The 17,056-nt window shown below is 40.4% G+C and overlaps 1 protein-coding gene across 2 annotated transcripts; it reads right to left on the minus strand.

Moving 5' to 3' along the window:
* Positions 1 to 3,359: 3,359 nt before the first annotated feature.
* BUB3 (BUB3 mitotic checkpoint protein) lies at positions 3,360 to 14,745 on the minus strand. Of its 2 annotated transcripts, none has more exons than XM_036074942.2 (8): positions 14,595 to 14,745; positions 13,948 to 14,142; positions 13,356 to 13,425; positions 11,427 to 11,578; positions 8,646 to 8,804; positions 6,612 to 6,789; positions 5,915 to 6,131; positions 3,360 to 3,706 (listed from the first exon to the last, which is right to left on the minus strand). In XM_036074942.2, exons 2-8 carry the CDS (start codon positions 14,140 to 14,142, stop codon positions 3,697 to 3,699), a joined length of 981 nt encoding a protein of 326 aa, XP_035930835.1. In that variant the 5' UTR covers positions 14,595 to 14,745; the 3' UTR covers positions 3,360 to 3,696. The 2 variants fall into 2 exon arrangements, with proteins under 2 accessions (XP_035930835.1, XP_035930834.1); XM_036074941.2 differs by having other exon boundaries at positions 3,360 to 4,939.
* Positions 14,746 to 17,056: the final 2,311 nt, after the last annotated feature.

The following is a 17,056-nucleotide window of genomic DNA, read 5'->3' on the forward strand; positions in this document are numbered from 1 at the left end:
GGTAAATAGGCACCTGCAGCTTCTCACCCTGGAACAGCCGAAAGAGTGAGGCCATGTGAGAAGCAGCTCACTTACAAACTGTCACCAGTCATTTGGAGCACCTGCCCAATATGACACTTGCGGGTGCAAATTTGAAATATGTCATGAGTTCTCCAGGGCCAGGCTCCTCTCAGCCACCGCCATAAGATCTCTTGCATTCGTGCTTCAAATGCTCTAGGGGATGATCAGCCACCCGTTACTTCAAAATACATCTAGGATACCTCCTCAAAGTCAATGTCACCAAGACACATGGCATGTACCATACATCACACCATCCCAAATAAAATCTCCAAATACGTTCAACCAGGCATTTTCATTTGATGTGGTTAAACAAAATCGGTTATTCACAGAAAATTCTGAAGGATGGATTTTGGATAACCAAAATATTATCTCCTATTGTAGGACTATGTGATATAGTGCAATTCATTTTTTGCATGCTGTTATCTAAATGTTTCTACAATTAACATATTAATTCTGTAACAGTTACTAAATGCTTACTGAATTAACAAAGCTGAAGGTCACATGTCCAGTACACTGGACACTATTCCAAAACTGTATTGATGGGGCGCCTGGGTGGCTCAGTTGGTTGAGCATCCAACTCTTGATTTCGGCTCAGGTCATGATCTCAGGGTTGTGAAACTGAACCCCGCACTGGGCCCTGCGCTCAGTGGGGAGTCTGCTGGAGCTTCTCTCTCCCTCTGCCCCTCCTGTTGTTTGCGTTCTCTCTAAAATAAATAAATCTTAAAAAAACAAAATTATATTGAAAATTGCTTTTGAAAAAGGGATCACCTCTATTATCCAGCAATACCAAAGTGGCCCAATGCTCATGTGCCGGAGTACAAAAAGATACAGTCCCTGCTTTTGATGGAATGTAATACGGGAGGCAAGGTGTGCGCATACAAAAACGTTAAAATGCCAGGCAGTACATGCTAAAGGTATATAAACAAGAAGTGCTTCATGCACGTTTTGAGGAAGCATATACTCTTGTAAGCTGGAGTAAGGTTGGAAGGCTTCATGGCCAAGAGGATCTTGAACAGGACCTTGCAGAAGGATTCAAATTAAAACTGCAAGAGCAATTCAGAAAAGGGAAAAGCCTGAGCAGACTGTGAAATCTGGTAGTCAGTGTGTGTAACTGAGCAACAGTAAAGCAAACAGCCCGGCACTCAGAGTACAGAATCCTAATGTTTTCTCTGGGAAATGGTAAAAAGTACAGTGTTGGGGATGGGGGGGTATGGAGGGTGTGGGGAGAAGGGAATGGGGTAACGAGTAGAGGCTCAGGGGCAAACACATTTGGGAAAACTAGGTTTAACAAAGTATCAGGTACGTCTCTACTGCTGGAGTTCTCCAAGCTCTAGCACAGATAACGTGCACTGAGCCTCCTCCTCCTGGGGAAGAAATCATCTTATTTGACCACTCAATCCCTTTTCACTGAAGAGATTCATACACAGCAAAACAACTTAGGACACACCTCTTTAACAGATAACAAAAGCAAAACAATAAAGGGCTTGAATGCCAAAGGCAAACTTTGAGGTCTGGCCTCCATCCAATCAGGCCTGGATTTTCCCCACTACAAGAGGAACTGCTGATGTACCCTTAAGTTTCTACACAGAAGAACTCAAACCAGGTATTGCTGCCCCCATATAAGCATCTACTTGTCAGAATCCCCAGTGGTCAGGCCCATCCCCATTCTTCTAAGACCACCTGGACAGTCAGCAGTGGCTTCCTGGTGATCTGCAGGCCTTGGACACACGCCTTCTCGTAAAGTGATCCAGGGACTTCTATGAGCAATGGGGAGCACTGGACAATCCCAAGCACAGAATGAGAAAAAGAGCAAGCGTTTTTCAAGTCTTGTGTGGTATAGAGCAGCTTTCCCAAATTAGAGGTGGCAAGGCATGTGTTATAAAATCAGTTCAGGGGGCCATAGCCAGCATTTCTTGAAAGAAAGAAAGGAAATAATAAAAAGAAAGGAAAGAATGAAAAGAAAGGCAAGGCAAGGGGCGCCTGGGTGGCTCAGTTGTTAGGTGTCTGCCTTCGGCTCAGGTCGTGATCCCGAGGTCCTGGGATCGAGCCCCGCATTGGGCTCCCTGCTCAGCGGGAAGCCTGCTTCTCCCTCTCCCACTCCCCCCTGCTTGTGTTCCTTCTCTCGCTTTGTCTCTGTCAAATAAATAAATCTTTAAAAAAAAAAAAAAAGGAAAGAAAAAGAAAAAAAACCAGATGCATCACATGTACAAAGGGCAAGGAATACTTTATGAAATTTGTCTCTATTACACATACTGGATTGACCTCTGTTCAAATGTATTTCCTACTTGGATCCCAGCTAAAAGGTCTGAAAGTCACTGTTCCAGAAGACGCAGAACTCCGGGCGGAGGCTGGAGGCTGCTGTACTCCCCAGCTGGGTGAGGGGCAGTGGGAGAGGAGCAGCAGAAAGAAGAATCATCAGAAGAGACACTTAAAAACAGTGAAGAGAATATGGAAAAAGGAAATCAAGGAAAACACTAAGGTATTACCCCTGGGTCATTTGGGGGAAAGGTGGCTATAATCCCAAACAGGCAAACTGTGAACAAGAGCGGGTTAACAGGTCCACAAGGGAGGTAGGGAGACACATTCAGGTTGAGACACATCTGGTTTCAAGAGACAGAGGACATCCAGATGTAAGTACACAAATAGCTCTCCCACACCACGAACTCAAAACAGGTCCCCAACATTGCTTTAATTTTAGTCACCTTTTACAATACCGTATTAATTCCCTTTCAGTTAAACAATGTTTTAAATTTATGCTTTGTCCTCAACCAAGTGGTTATGACTCTGAAAAGCACATAATCGCACTGAAGAACCAATGCCATCAGTCTCTGGCTATTACATTATTTACCATCCCAAGGGCTTCACTTTGATTTAGCGTTTGATGGATAAGCACAGACGGGTGTGTCATTTGGCTGTGTGTGTGCGCGTACAATGGCCGCATCAGCACAGGGATGTGTGAGCCACATGAGCCCTACTGCACCAGCACTGGGACAGTCCTGCCAAAGGGCGCCCGTCAGCTGCCACACTGTCTGTGCCCACCCTGTGACGCTACACAGTTGGCTCAAGGGCCCTGCTGATCCAGCAAGAGGGCATGAGGGAAATGGCAGAACTCCAACAGATCACTTTAGCCAGGACTGAATCCCCAACATACACCAGAATAGACATAATTAAACGAGGCAGTGTGGACTTAAAGGTAAAATGTCATCCCCACCAGGCCCTTGATGAAGCGAGTTTTGCTTTACAGAAGCCTTTTTATGAAGTAAATTACATTAATTACCAACATTTAAAAACATCCAACATTTAAGGGTTCTGAATCTCTGATTTATTAGACAGCATGGAAATAACAGGTTTAAATTATTTTACAAAAAGAGCTCTAGCTGCTCATAAACAGCAACTGGGCTTTCTGGGGGTAAAAACAATTCTTCAGACTACCACACAAGGACACAAAGACTCCTCATCCCATACAGTCAGCATGAAAGGGCACACAGACATGTTTTTTGTTAAGACAGAAAACAGAGAAATCCACATACTAAATAAGGTGTCCACAATGACTATAACGCATCCCTTAGGGGATAAGTATGTATTTGTAGGAAGTAAAACAAAGCTTGCCATAGAGAAACCACTTTCACGAGATGATTAGGTGGACCTGCAATGAAGAAAATACATTTCAAAAGATGGGTTCAGACTTACACTAAGTTTTCACTGAAACACTCAGAAAATAAAAGACCTTTCTCTGTATCAAAAGAATTTCTTAAAAAACATGTCATGGATAAATTTCAGTAAAGGTCCAAGGCCCATTCAAAACATACATTTGCAAATAATATAAACAAACACCAAAGTCTGACCACAGAAACACTATGTGGAACTAGCTGGAACAGGCCAAGCGAAGTTCGTGTTCTGTTTCAGGGCATTACATTAAAGTGAATCTCATTCTCACTATAATTTTTTTCTTTTTAACCTTAATCACCAGCGGCTGGGCAACTGAAATGGACATGAGAACTATATAAATGTCAGAGAAATATGTAAACCTTGTTAATGTTTCCAAAAATTCATTTAGAGATAGAAACAGGTCCAAATAGATGCCTGTCTAAATGTACTGCAATTACGTTACAATTATTTTTCCAAATACACAGATATGCTCTGTCTTTTCTCAGCTCATTACTGACTCAAACAATTTGCCCTTCTGGGATCAATTGTTTGCTAATAAATAATTGTTTACAGTCACAAAATGAAGTTAGGAGGTTTTCTTATTAGTTTTCCTTCTGCACCCTAATAAGATTGAAAACTAGCTGATTCCCAGGAGTCTAACCTTAACCTTGCTTTGTTGAACAGCCCAGGAAACGATGAACCATCTGCTTCGGAAAATAATGGACGGCCAAGAGGAAATACTGTTTAATTGTAGATTAACCTCCTCATGAGGCAGTCTGAAGCAGCTTTCGAATTAGCAACTACAACCAGCAAAAGAAACAAATGGCTCAAGAGCCTTTTCCTCCACCATTTAAGGTCCAGAAAGAATGCAAAAGGATTTTTATTACCTATATTTATTTACAAACATGTATTTCCACAGTGGAAACAAAAATTATCAAGGTCAAAACTGATTCTCAAAAGTGTAATCACTGCCCTCCAATTTTGTTTGCCCAGAATACCCTTAATGCAACAAACCATCAACCATCTCATGCACTTAAAAGTGTTCGTTTAAAAAAAAAAAATCAATAAAAACCTCTTTTCCATTATTTTCAGGTTCTTATAATATTAAAATTAATATATTTCCCTGGTTTCTTTGTTAATAGTAATAAATCCACCATTGGGGAGTACGAATTGTTTTATTATCATCAACATGGCACTTAAGTAAATGAAATCTTGTCAAGTACATGGTGACCTACAAGTTCAAAAGAAAAAAGAACAGCATGAGATCAAAATGGCCGGCCAGGACAAGAAACACAAAAGTGAGAGATTAAATGCAAACACAGCCCTTTATCCAACAGGCTTCACATGCTAAGTCTTTGCTAAAGTCAAACCTGTAAAAGTATGCATGATATTGAATATTTAATACTCTGCCCCTTTTCAGGGACTCAACCAATTTAGCAAGGGTGCTAAACCATTTTAACTCAGACAAGTAGAAGAATCCTGAAAACATTCAGTCATTCCATATTTATTGAGGCCTGGGTAGAGAGGGACAGAGAACAGACAAAGACCCCTGGGGTAAGTATTTTATGGTTTAACCAGAGCCTAAGTATCGGTTTTCCCTCAGGCCTGGTGCAGGTAATTAAGTAAAGAGCTTTGCCCTGTTAGTACCAAAAAAATGTAAATCGTTCCTCTCTGTTAACAGTTACAACCAAGAGCCAAAGACAGCTATGAAAATTTCAAAACTACGGAAATTTGCTATTCCAGGCAAGGCCATATTACTCTGGGTTTCCAGTAAGACCTGAAGGTCATTCACTTTGTGTAAATATTAAAGAAACAACCTCTGTGGAGAGGAAAGATTTTTGGCAGTTCAAATTCTTAAATATCTTAAACAGAATTTGCTAAAATAAATTATTCTTGAATTCCTCAACTTAATTTTGAAGCAATGAGCTAGTAATAACTCCAGAGATTCAAATAATAGTGCCTATTCAAGAAGAATGAGAGTTTGACATTCTTCTCTACCAAACAACTAGGCACAATTTTATCCATCAGACGTCTATCAACCTACGGATATTGAAAGCTTGGGGAGAACAAGATAAAATCAACTCCAACCCTACAGTCAGCTGTAATATCGGGCAGGCATCAACAATGCTATTCATGAATTTAGAAAAATTAATAAATCCTGGGTTGAATGCAAGAAAAGGCTCAAATACAGGTGAAGCATACTCACTTGGGTTTTGTTTCTGCATCTGTCACTTGGCGAATGAAGATACCATCTTCAGGATGTTCTGTGTCATCCATTTCATACATATACGACGATGCTATTGCAAGCGTGGTCCCATCATTACTGAAGGCCAGGGATGCAATGCTGGTGGGGTACCGATGGAACTGGCACAGTCGCTTTTTGTTAAATGGATCCCAAATGTTTACAAATCCATCAGAGCCACCTGCAAGTCATTTCAAAAGAGGTAAAATGGTTCTTAAAAGCAGGTACAGAAAAAAACCATTATCCTTAATGGTTAATTTTTAAGGTCACAGAAGTTACATTTTCCCCACAGACGATAAAATTTTTACTTCCTAAATGTCAGAAAAAACAAGCACAATTTTTTAAAAACTCTTCCTAAGTGTAATTAATTGTCTAACGTTCAGTTAAAGCAAAATTGTTGGGGCGCCTGGGTGGCTCAGTCAGTTGGGTGTCCGACTCTTGATTTTGGCTCAGGTCATGATCTTGGGGTTGTGAGATCGAGCCCCACGAGCCCCACGGCAGGCTCTGCGCTCAGTGCGGAGTCTGCTTAGGATTCTCTCTTTAGCCCTCCCCTCCCTCTACCCCTCCCCCCCTTTTCTCTCTACAATTAATTTAACTGAAATAAAATAAAGCAAAACTGTTCTCTCAGCGATGTGACGTACGCACACATGCTACACCATACCTGTGGCAAACGTATTGTGGATGTTGTGAAAGGAAATGGCATTGACTGGGTAAATCTGCTCGATGTTGTTCTCCTTTAGTCTGTGACACTTGAAGGCATACTTCTTCTTCTGTACCTCAGGGCTTGGGTCCAAGTACTCAACTGCCACTCGGCCTTCAATGGAGCTTAAAACATAACCCTGTCAGGAGGGAACCAGAGAAGGACAAGAACGGTTACTCCAGCTTCCAAAAACAAGGCACTAATTTCCAAATTCAACCTGCACTAAAGAGGATTATTTCAGAAACGAAACTACAGCCAGCTTTTAACCAGGTACAGGTTTTAAACTATAGTAACATAGCTATGACCGGTCCAAGAGTTAAAGAACACTTATACCCATTCTATAAAAAAAGAAAAATAAGGCTATCACATCTAGTAATTTTGTCAAATCTAGACAAGAATTTTAAAGTGCTTCAGTATCATTTATCTGTTGTCTTGTCCAGAGGGGGCTCAAATTTGTGCTCTGTGCCTCTTCACCTCCAACAACTCTTAAGAATTGTGTGTCCTTCGGCAGGGGCGGGGGGGAGGGGCGGGTATCAATGATCCGAATCAATGAGAACACCAGCCTTCCACCTCAGTCATTCTGCCTTTTGCATTTAAGTACAGCATGTTGAGTTCACACACAAACAACACAGATTTTCAACAATGTTCAAAGTAGTTTGCCGTTTCAAACCTTTTCTCACCTTTCCTTGAAATGACAATATGTCAAAAAAACTAAAGGATATGATAATATGAACCCTATATTTTATTTATTTTTTTAATTCTAAAGGTATGAAAAAGAATTATTCCTGGAAAACTACTTAAGGAGAAAAAAAAAAATCAGTGAAATCTTAAACTTCCATCATCAACTAGAAACATGTACTAACAAAGTTTTAGACATAAGACATAAAAATAATATTTATAAATACAAGGATATCTTATAATCACAGTCAAATCTTTAAAAGTCACATAACTTCAATGCCTTATCTTCAATGGAAATTTACAATTTCCTGAGAAAAAGAACTGTGATCACCATTTGAGGTACCAGCCTTTCAAGATAAAGGGCCAAGAGAATAACTGACATAATTGCATCTAGCTCCTCAACCACTAAAGGACAGCAAAAGATTTCAAAGATATCTGCCGTTTTTAATGACTTTTCCTCTCATAAAATTCTTATAGCAGCTGACACCACCACCAACTCTCCTTCAAACTTTAAGGATTTGAGGGGAAAAGAGGCTCACTAATAAACAGGGCAATCTTGTTTAGCAGTGATGACGGGGAGGGGAACCCACCCCATGTTTCAAAAGAGGTAGTCATTACCTAAGGATTATCGCCTTCTCTAAAAAAAAAAAAAAAAATCCAAGTTCTGCTGTCAGACCAGCTAAAGAACTCTATTAGTATCAGAGTTACAAAGAGGCAAAAAAAAAAAAAAGAGTACAGCAAATTCCATAATCCTAAATTTCCAGATTTAAATTTGAAATCACCGGTTTGGTAAATTGAAATATATGCAAAACGCTCTCTGATTACCATATACCTGTCAAGCATCCTGGACCAAGAAAATCAGAAGACCTCTATTCAAACCACTGATAGATTACTTAACCCCTCTGAACATCAAGATCTTTTTTTTTTTTTTAAAGATTTTATTTATTTATTTGACAGAGAGAGACACAGTGAGAGAGGAAACACAAGCAGGGGGAGTGGGAGAGGGAGAAGCAGGCTTCCCGCCGAGCAGGGAGCCCGATGCGGGGCTCGATCCCAGGACCCTGGGATCATGGCCTGAGCCGAAGGCAGACGCTTAACGACTGAGCCACCCAGGCGCCCCCTCTGAACATCAAGATCTTATATGAAACTGGGTTAACACACTACTCTATAACACAAGGCTGTTGAAAATGTAACTACAGCAAATTCTAAATCAGTACTCAAAACATTTTTTAAAAAGCAAAGCTTTAAAAGGCAGTGACCAATGAGATGAGATCTTATTTTCAAATTCGCAAATGGGGGTGGGGAATAGGTCAGTACCTGCTTGTTTGGAAATGCCCGGATGCAGCGAGTCTGGTACTTGAGGCTGGACTCCCGGCGCTGTTGCACATAGCCCATGTTCCGTAAGTCCCACACCAGCACTCTGCGGCCTGCAGTGCCCACAATCAGCCGGTCTCCAGACACTGAGAGGGTATACACCTTTCAAGAAGACCAAAACTTACTAAATCCACCCATTTGCCTAAACAGGCCATTTTGTCCCCAAAGAAGTCCACTAACTGTGAAACCATAAAAGTTAGCTGATCAGGTTCTCAAACACAGGCATTAAATTTTAAATGCTACAGTTACACAAACCAAGTAATGTGCACAAAATAATCAATCCAAAATATTCTTCATACTTAAGTCATGTATCATATAATGTACATTCTAATTAATTCTGCAAAAACACTTTTGAAGACTTAATTCTCTTGGTTACTAAAACAAATTCAATTATTAAGCAATTTTTCCAGTCTTCTTGTTTCATTTAGTAACAATATAAGTGTAAAAACTACTCAAAAAAGGAGATAATAAAGTCATAAAAACAATTCAAGATACCTCTCGATAGGCTTCTAGCTTTTCATAAAATAATCATTTTCCAAGTTATTTGTCTATGACCACCCTTTAAAAAAAGATTTCATCTTGTTAACTCTTAAAAATCTTGATTTTCTAGCTGTCACAGTGAATAAAAAGGCCTTTCCAAGAAGAATGAAGGAGCCATCATTAATTAGCTGCTTAGCTGCTTTTGGTGGCATATGTACTCAAAATTAAAAGACAAGAACAGTGGTCTGGCATGTGACAAAGCACATTCTTGTGCCTTGATGTCCTACTAAACACTCAAGACAAAGTTCATCTTCAGCGAAAATTTAAAAAGCATTTTCTCCCTTACAGGCATCTATTTTCCCCACATAATGCCCTTTTTACGGTATTAAAAAAATTTCCATAAAAAATTCCTTTATAATCATAGAATTTCCTGCCAGCAAGTATTTCAAGTGGTTTGTTTTCAAATATGTCAAATTCAAATAGCAAATTCATGAAAATAGTGCCAAAATGTATTTTCCTGATCATATTAAATAATTTTTTTAAATCTAGACTTCAGGCATAAAACTGTACTCTGGTTATTACTTTCAACTAAGAAGCAACTCTAATTTAATCTGATTTAATATTTTAAAACCTGAAGAATCACTATTAAAAAATGAAGAGAGCCCACGGCCTGGTAAGACATCTCTTTAACATTCAGTAACTAAACCACAAGGTTAGTAATCACTAATGTGTTAACGATATACCACCACCCCAAAATACCAAGTTAGGTTTAACAATACAACAACCCAAGAGTCGCAGATTTCTGACCTTAAAATTCAACAACTAATCTGACTAAGGGAAAAATCAGGAATTAAAAAGATTCAAAACAGTAGATTTAACATAAGCATATTTAAATAAGACAAATGCGAGATCTACTGCAGTTTATTCAGAAAGCACAATGTTTGCAGAAAAATAGAAATTAACCTAAGACATGTGAAACGCCAAACTTAAAAAACACAGAATCCAGAAAGAGATCGATTTATAACAGTACAATCAGATTGGGAATTTTATCTTAAATCTTTACTATACAGGTGACACACAAGCTTCTAATAGGGCTTTCCATCCCCACTGATCGTAAATCATGTGAAACCACTGTCATGCTACTGACTAGGTATATACATTTATCAAAGAAAGTATTAAAAAAGGTGACATAATGAACCTTGCTGAACCAATAAGCAGCTTGATTCAGTGTGGCTGTCCATTATACAATATTCTGCCAGCAATTTATCACAGCTCTTAACATGTTACATACAACCATAAATCAAAACTAGAAACAATGCAATTATTTTATTCTGAACAAAGGTCTTGCCAGGAGTAGATTCGACTGTGATGTGACAGAAATAATGGCTCTCTGGATGCACTACAGTATATAATGATGGCTAACAGGAACTGAATAGTATATTTACACTAAGGAAATAGACTCAAGTGAAGGATACCTTTAAACTGCTAAAACAATCAATCTTTAAAATTAACTACCACCTGATAGTCTGATGAGGATACAGCAAGAATGCTCAATTACACTTTCATTGTACAGATCAAAAGATCAGAATAATACACAAAGTTTCAGTTTTAAAAAAGCTTTCTTCAGGAGAGCCTTCAAACGACATCTGTCAACATTAAAAATAAATAAATAAATGGCAAAACCCAGGGAATATAGGACACCTTTCTCACTAACTTCAACTTCAAGATAACCCATTCCACCTTCTTAACAGTCCACTCAAATGAAACCTCAGGTCATAAGTGAAAATGAGTGATGCTCTGTCCCACTTCCTGGTTTGGGGATGTCAAACCCAATTTAAGGCAATCCAACAGTCTTTGCTAAATGACTTCTCTGAAAAGGCACTGAGTTGCTTCTCAGTGCCGGGATTTAAAGCATTAACAATACAGAGCAGTGGGTTTATTTAAGCCACTACTATCCAGTACAAAGATGACAACAAACAGAAAAAAAAAGCTGACCCAAATACCAAAATCCAATCCCTTTGCTTCAAAAAAAATCAACTTTTTTTAAAGTAATCTCTACGCCCAATGTGGGGCTCAAACTCATAATCCCAAGATCAAGAGTCGTGTTCTTTACTGACTGAGCCAGCCAGGCACCTCTCATCAACTCTTAATTAACCTTCAAATTCAACACCATATTCATCAAACGTGTATCAAATCAAATCACCCCAAAGATTATAATTTCTATTTTGAATGTAAAGAGCCTACCTTTTCAGGCTGAGAGAAGGTCCCTGCATTACAAGGAGTTCTGGGATCCCACAGTTTAACTGTCTGGTCCCAACTCCCTGTCACCATCACATTCACTTCAGGGCAGTATTCAACACATCTGATAGGGGCATCATGGGTTCCAACGAGATTTTCTACAGGGGGAGAAAGAAAAAAAAAAATCACCCAGCTTTACTACCTCCACTAAACAAAGATTCCTCAAGTGAACAATAGAAGGAAACATTGACTAAACTGTAATGAATTGGCTTCCACCAACTCAATGAAAATGTCTGCATATAGAAAAATTTCTACATGACTATAAATAGTCATCCATTCCTCTCTGTTCACCTTACAATGCATGGTTTGATTCACTAACATGGTACATACCAAAGGCTGACTTGAATTTCACATTACGTTAAATTGGTGGCATATCTGGCTTTTTTTCCTCATCTGATTCTAGATTCCTTAAAATCAGAAACCTTGTTGAACATCATAGTTCTGACTTTATCTACTGCAGGTTCTGACACACGGTAGATACTCAAATACCTGCTGAATGAAAGAATGAGTAGAGAACTCTGGTCTCCTGGATCTGGATAAAACTTACTGCATTAAAGCCAACATTTATAAGAAACTTATTTATGTGGTAACAGCATATCTGAAAGCTGGGGGATAAAGCAGGCAGGGAGTCTTATGATTAGTCCACTTGGTCTTCATGGTGGGTCAAATTTCCAACAGACAATTTCTTTCCTTTCAATTTCAACTCTTCACACTATCTCATCCATTCATTCAATGAACATCTACTAAATGTCAAGTATGTGACAAAATCTATGCCACATGCTAAGGATACGACAAAGAAAAATATGTGATCCTGATCCTCAAACAGGAAAACTACCTATTTAAAAAATGTATCATTTAAACAAGAAAAAACATGACCTCATGAAGTTCAGCAATGACCTCCTGAGAATAAACAGCTAATTCCCTTAACTATGGTCTCCATATCAAAAATCTTTGTATTTGTGTTTTTTCCCCTAAGTTTTCCAACAAATAGGACCCAAACCTGCAAGCTAACTTACTATATAGAATAATCTAACAAAACCAAATAGTTTTGCAGTTCTAAGTTACATGACAGAGTGACTTTCATGAAATAACCTCTTCTCTTTTTTTTTTTGGGCAAAATAGCGTGCTCATCTTCTTTGCATTCTCCCATCGTCCCGCTAATGCTCAGCTAGTCACCTCTGTGCCGTGCCACCCGCTTCAAGGACATCTAGACCTAATGTATGCACATACAAAAATAATGTTTTTAATGCTCCAAGAGCTCTGTACATTTGAGTTCCATTCCATTTCTGCTCTGTTCCAAAGTCACCATAAAAAATTGGTGAAGTCATTTCCTATCCAGGCCTCTAAAAAACTAACTTAAAAAAAATGTCATCTTATTATTCATTCAATAAATGTAACTGAAGCATATTCTATGCTAAATCATCACACAAGCAGAATTAACATAGTAGCTGGACAGGACTGGCTATTTTATAATATCAGATTTTTAAAGACCTATCATCCTTCAGTCTGAACTAAATAAGCTTCTGAAAAGAGAACACTCAAACATCAGCACTGTCCTGGAAAATCTTAATGAGCAGCAGACTACTATGGGGTCCAGTCCACTTCTGAGGACAGATACAGGTCAAATACTTAAGGACAACTTCATGTAAACACTTAAGAGTGGTGATCCTAATGGAACGAATTTACTGAGACATATTTTGTGATCAGTAATTTAATGGTTATCATTTAAACAAAAAAGTCTTAAATTGAAGCTACTATTACTTGTCAACAACTTGGGAACTAAGCAAGTCAGGAACCACTCTTCCTAAATAAACATTTACACTTTAGTCCCCTAGCTGAGAAAACAATAAACTGATAAAAATGTGCCCATATTACCTTGATCAGTGTTCAAATCATGCATTTTCAATTGATGGTCTAATCCCCCACTCCAAGCATGTGTTGGATCCTACAAAATAGAAGTTCCAAGTCATTCAAAAGTTATAGACGTTTACAAAGTGTTTCAAAATTCCTGTTTCTACAGCCAACTGTTCACTTTATGCTCAGGATGATGTACACTGGGCTCTCACACACACAAAATAGAGCAAATAAGTGGTCACCAAAATAACATCAGCAAAATAAGGAAGGGCTGTTCACCACATTGGCTGAGAGCACACAGGCATTCCTATTTCCTAGGGAAAACAAAAAACCCTCCTTTTGATGAGGCAACCAAATTTTACTGTCTTGTAAATTTCAAATACAAATGTCATATACCCACAAAGTTTGCAGGGTTACTCTTTTTGAAAGAGGAGACCGTTTCCGCCGTCTGCATAACCCCAATCCCCAAAAAACTGTATTTGGCTCAAGACAAGTGTTAAGGAAAATCTTAAGAGCTAGCCAAATAACTTCTACCCGACACTGGCAGAAGGACGGTATCAGCACAGGATATCCTAAAACAAAGGGGGCAGGTGCGCGAACTGAGGACACCTACATAGAAGGCGCAGTCCAGGACGGCGCCGGTGTGCTGGTACTTGAGGCGCATGGAGTTGGCCGGCACATCGTAGAGGCGCACCGACGTGTCCCAGGAGGAGACCAGCAGGAACTGGGAGGTGTTGGGGCTGAACTTCACCGAGGAGATGCCGTCCTCGGGTGGCTGGTTCAGTTTGAACTCGTTAGAACCGGTCATCTACGGAACAAGCGACCAGTCAGTCCCCAGTGGCTCGGGATGGGGTGTTGGGCTGACTGCACGCCGCGTATTCAGGGGGCTTCACGGTAAGGAGGTGCCTTACGGGACGGGGGGCTGTCTTAGGGGGGGAAGGACCTAGAGAACGTCGGCGACCCGGAGTCTGCGCCTGCGCAGACCCTGCGCGCCCGCCGCAGTCGGAACTCACCCCCCCATCCCCCGCCGCCCCTTCTAGGTGCCCCAACCTGCCCGGCCCGCGCCGGGGTACCCCTAACTGCAGCCCCCAGCATAGCCTACCGCGGGCTCCCGCACCCCGGCCCCTCCGCCAGGCCTACCGCCCCGGACGCTCCTAAAATAAAGAGGATTGAAAGCGAAACGGGTTCCCCGCGGCCGGCTCCGACCTGGGATGTCACTAAAGAGTCCGCCCCAGAGCCCCGTCGCCTCGCCCCTGCTACCTTGGGCTCCCCCTAGAAGCAACTTGGCCGCCGCTGACCGCCGCCACCACCTCCTCGCTTCCCTCCGAGCACTCGCGGGCTGGGCGAAAGAGGCGGAGAGGAAGCTCCAGCATATGGCCGCCATTGGCTAATTTCAAACGCCAACGTCTCGCTCGAGGCAGCCAATTGGTCCGCTCGGAGGCCCGGCGACGGTCAACCCAGCCATCTTGTTCCGGCTCAAAGGCAAACCGCGGCTTTTCCGATCACGTGGTCTCCCTTTATCACAAGGCTGAGGCACGCGTCCTCGAGAGGGACGAGGGGAAACTACAATTCCCAAGGTGCGCCGCGCCAAGGCTGAGCCCACGCTCTCTCCCGCCCTTGTGCAGCACGCTGGGAAATGTAGTTTCCTGGGGGCCGACGCCTGGCCGGTCTTCTGAATAGTAGGCGGGAAAGATGCTCTTTACAATTGGACCCGTGGCGCACTCCCCAACTCAGCCTCTCAGACGCAAGAACCCCATTTTGGTCAATACTTCTGTAGAGCTAAATTATTCTCCCTTTCACTGGACATGCATACGCCCATGAAGTTAACCAAAAATTGGAGTGGAAATATTTGCTCTAATCAATTGCATTACTTTTCCCTGATTTATTCTCATTTTCCTGGCGTTTCCACCCCTTAACCAGGGTCTCACATTTTCCATTGTCTTAAGATCTACTGATATCATAAAAACTCATCCTTATTTTTACTATGCTTTATCCCTCCATTCCATCTTTCTGCAAACGTTTATTGAGCACCCACTGAATACCAGGTCTGGTGAGAGCATCTGGGAAGATACATTAATCAGACAGTCCTTGCTCTCGGGGGAACTCCCTGTCCAGAAGCGTGGACAGACTGGAAAAGAATTACTCTGCAGTGCGTTAAAGCTCGAAAGCTTCTGTATATTTAAGCAGGGTCCTAAAATGACAGCTACAAGCTTCTCCCCATTCACCTTCCCACCCCAAAAACTCCCTAGAGTTGCAGTCTCAGTTTGCTCCCATTATCTGTTTCTAGACTCCTACAGAAATAGGAGAATCGAGAATTTGCTTCTGGAACTTACTTGATCTCCATAAAAGAAAAGTAATTCTTAATTTATAACTAGAATGCTGTGACTCAGTTACTCTTAAATATCAAAAACTCATTGACAATTTTCAATTTAATCCATACTGTAACCTCTTTTTCACTGCCTTTTGTGGAAAAAAAAATCTTATTTTATTATGTGATTTTGTATGAAATGGGAGGAAATTGTTGGAGTTAAAGTGTTTAACTTTTAAGGTATATTAATAGAGGAAAAGTGTTGTTGGTCTTCACCCATTCACAGACCCTACTCAGGTGCACTTCTTTTTAGGATTCTTGACAAAATAAACACACACACAGTAACCACCCTTCTGCCCACTGTGTTGATATTACTGCTAAAAGAACAGAATCTTGCCCTCCCTCATTGCCAGTCCTCATACTTGGTTCTCTATATTTTCTCTTTCAACAAGTTAATGGTGAGGTTAAGAATTTTAAAATGCAGTGCCTTGCCTCCATTCTAACTTTGGCTAACTAATTTTATCTCCAAATAATTCTATTTGGTTCCCTCTCCCAGTTGTTTATTTAATTCTATTAGAGTTTCAAGATTCTGAGCATGAATTATCTGCTAATAAAATCTAAGTGTATTTCATTATACAGTGTGTGTATGATTCAGGTCCCTCTGGGCACACAGTTGCAGCCAGACTCTATTCGAGTTTTAAGAAACGTCAATCTTTTAAATCCAGTTTACAGCCTGAAAGAGAGGCTGATGATTTTGCTGATTATTCAAATGAATTGATAGTCTTGAGATAGGAGATCTGGCCACAATGGAATCTTGAACATTTTAAATCCAAATGCAAAGTCGTGTGTGTGTGTGTGTGTGTGTGTGTGTGTGTGTGTGTGTGTGTTAACACTCAGTTACCTGTAGGAGCAGGGAATTCCCAGAAACTAATTACAGTGTTGGATCACCTTTGACTGCTGATTTCTGAAGTAGTAAAAGGATTGAAATATCCACTATATGATATCATCCCTGAAATCTTAAGGGCAAAATCACTCTGCCATTAAGAGCCTTGAGTGGCTAGAGAAAACCACTTCCTATAAGATAAGTAAGCATAAGGAGGATATAGTGACCCAACACTGTTAAAACTATCATCTCTTGACAAAAACATAATCTATTGAAATGCAGACAATAATGAGATGGATGGAATATTCCTATACAAGTAGGTCCTTGAGCAAATTGGTTGTTTCAGCATGGAATATTCAAATAACAACTTTAAAGGACAGGAAGAATTTAAAGTGGGTCATATGGAAAGAAAAAATTCTTTGGAATAAAATACATGTACCAAATAAATCAGAAGAAAACGGACCCAGTGTCACTTTTGTTTTCTCTCTGTGTCTATCCAATATTTAGCCTAGTTCTCAGCAAGTTCTAGGG

Source organism: Halichoerus grypus, chromosome 7 (assembly GCF_964656455.1).
Source record: "Halichoerus grypus chromosome 7, mHalGry1.hap1.1, whole genome shotgun sequence".
NCBI classification, from domain to species: Eukaryota; Metazoa; Chordata; class Mammalia; order Carnivora; family Phocidae; genus Halichoerus; species Halichoerus grypus.

Bases quoted from the DNA above. Each gene is read 5' to 3' on its own strand.
- BUB3 (XM_036074941.2), bottom strand. From the start codon at position 14,142: ATGACCGGTTCTAACGAGTTCAAACTGAACCAGCCACCCGAGGACGGC. The intron at 13,426-13,947 runs GTAGGTGTCCTC...TCTATTTTGTAG, and splicing joins TCCTGGACTGCGCCTTCTAT to GATCCAACACATGCTTGGAG. The intron at 6,790-8,645 runs GTACTGACCTAT...CCCTCCTGACAG, and splicing joins GGGCATTTCCAAACAAGCAG to GGTTATGTTTTAAGCTCCAT.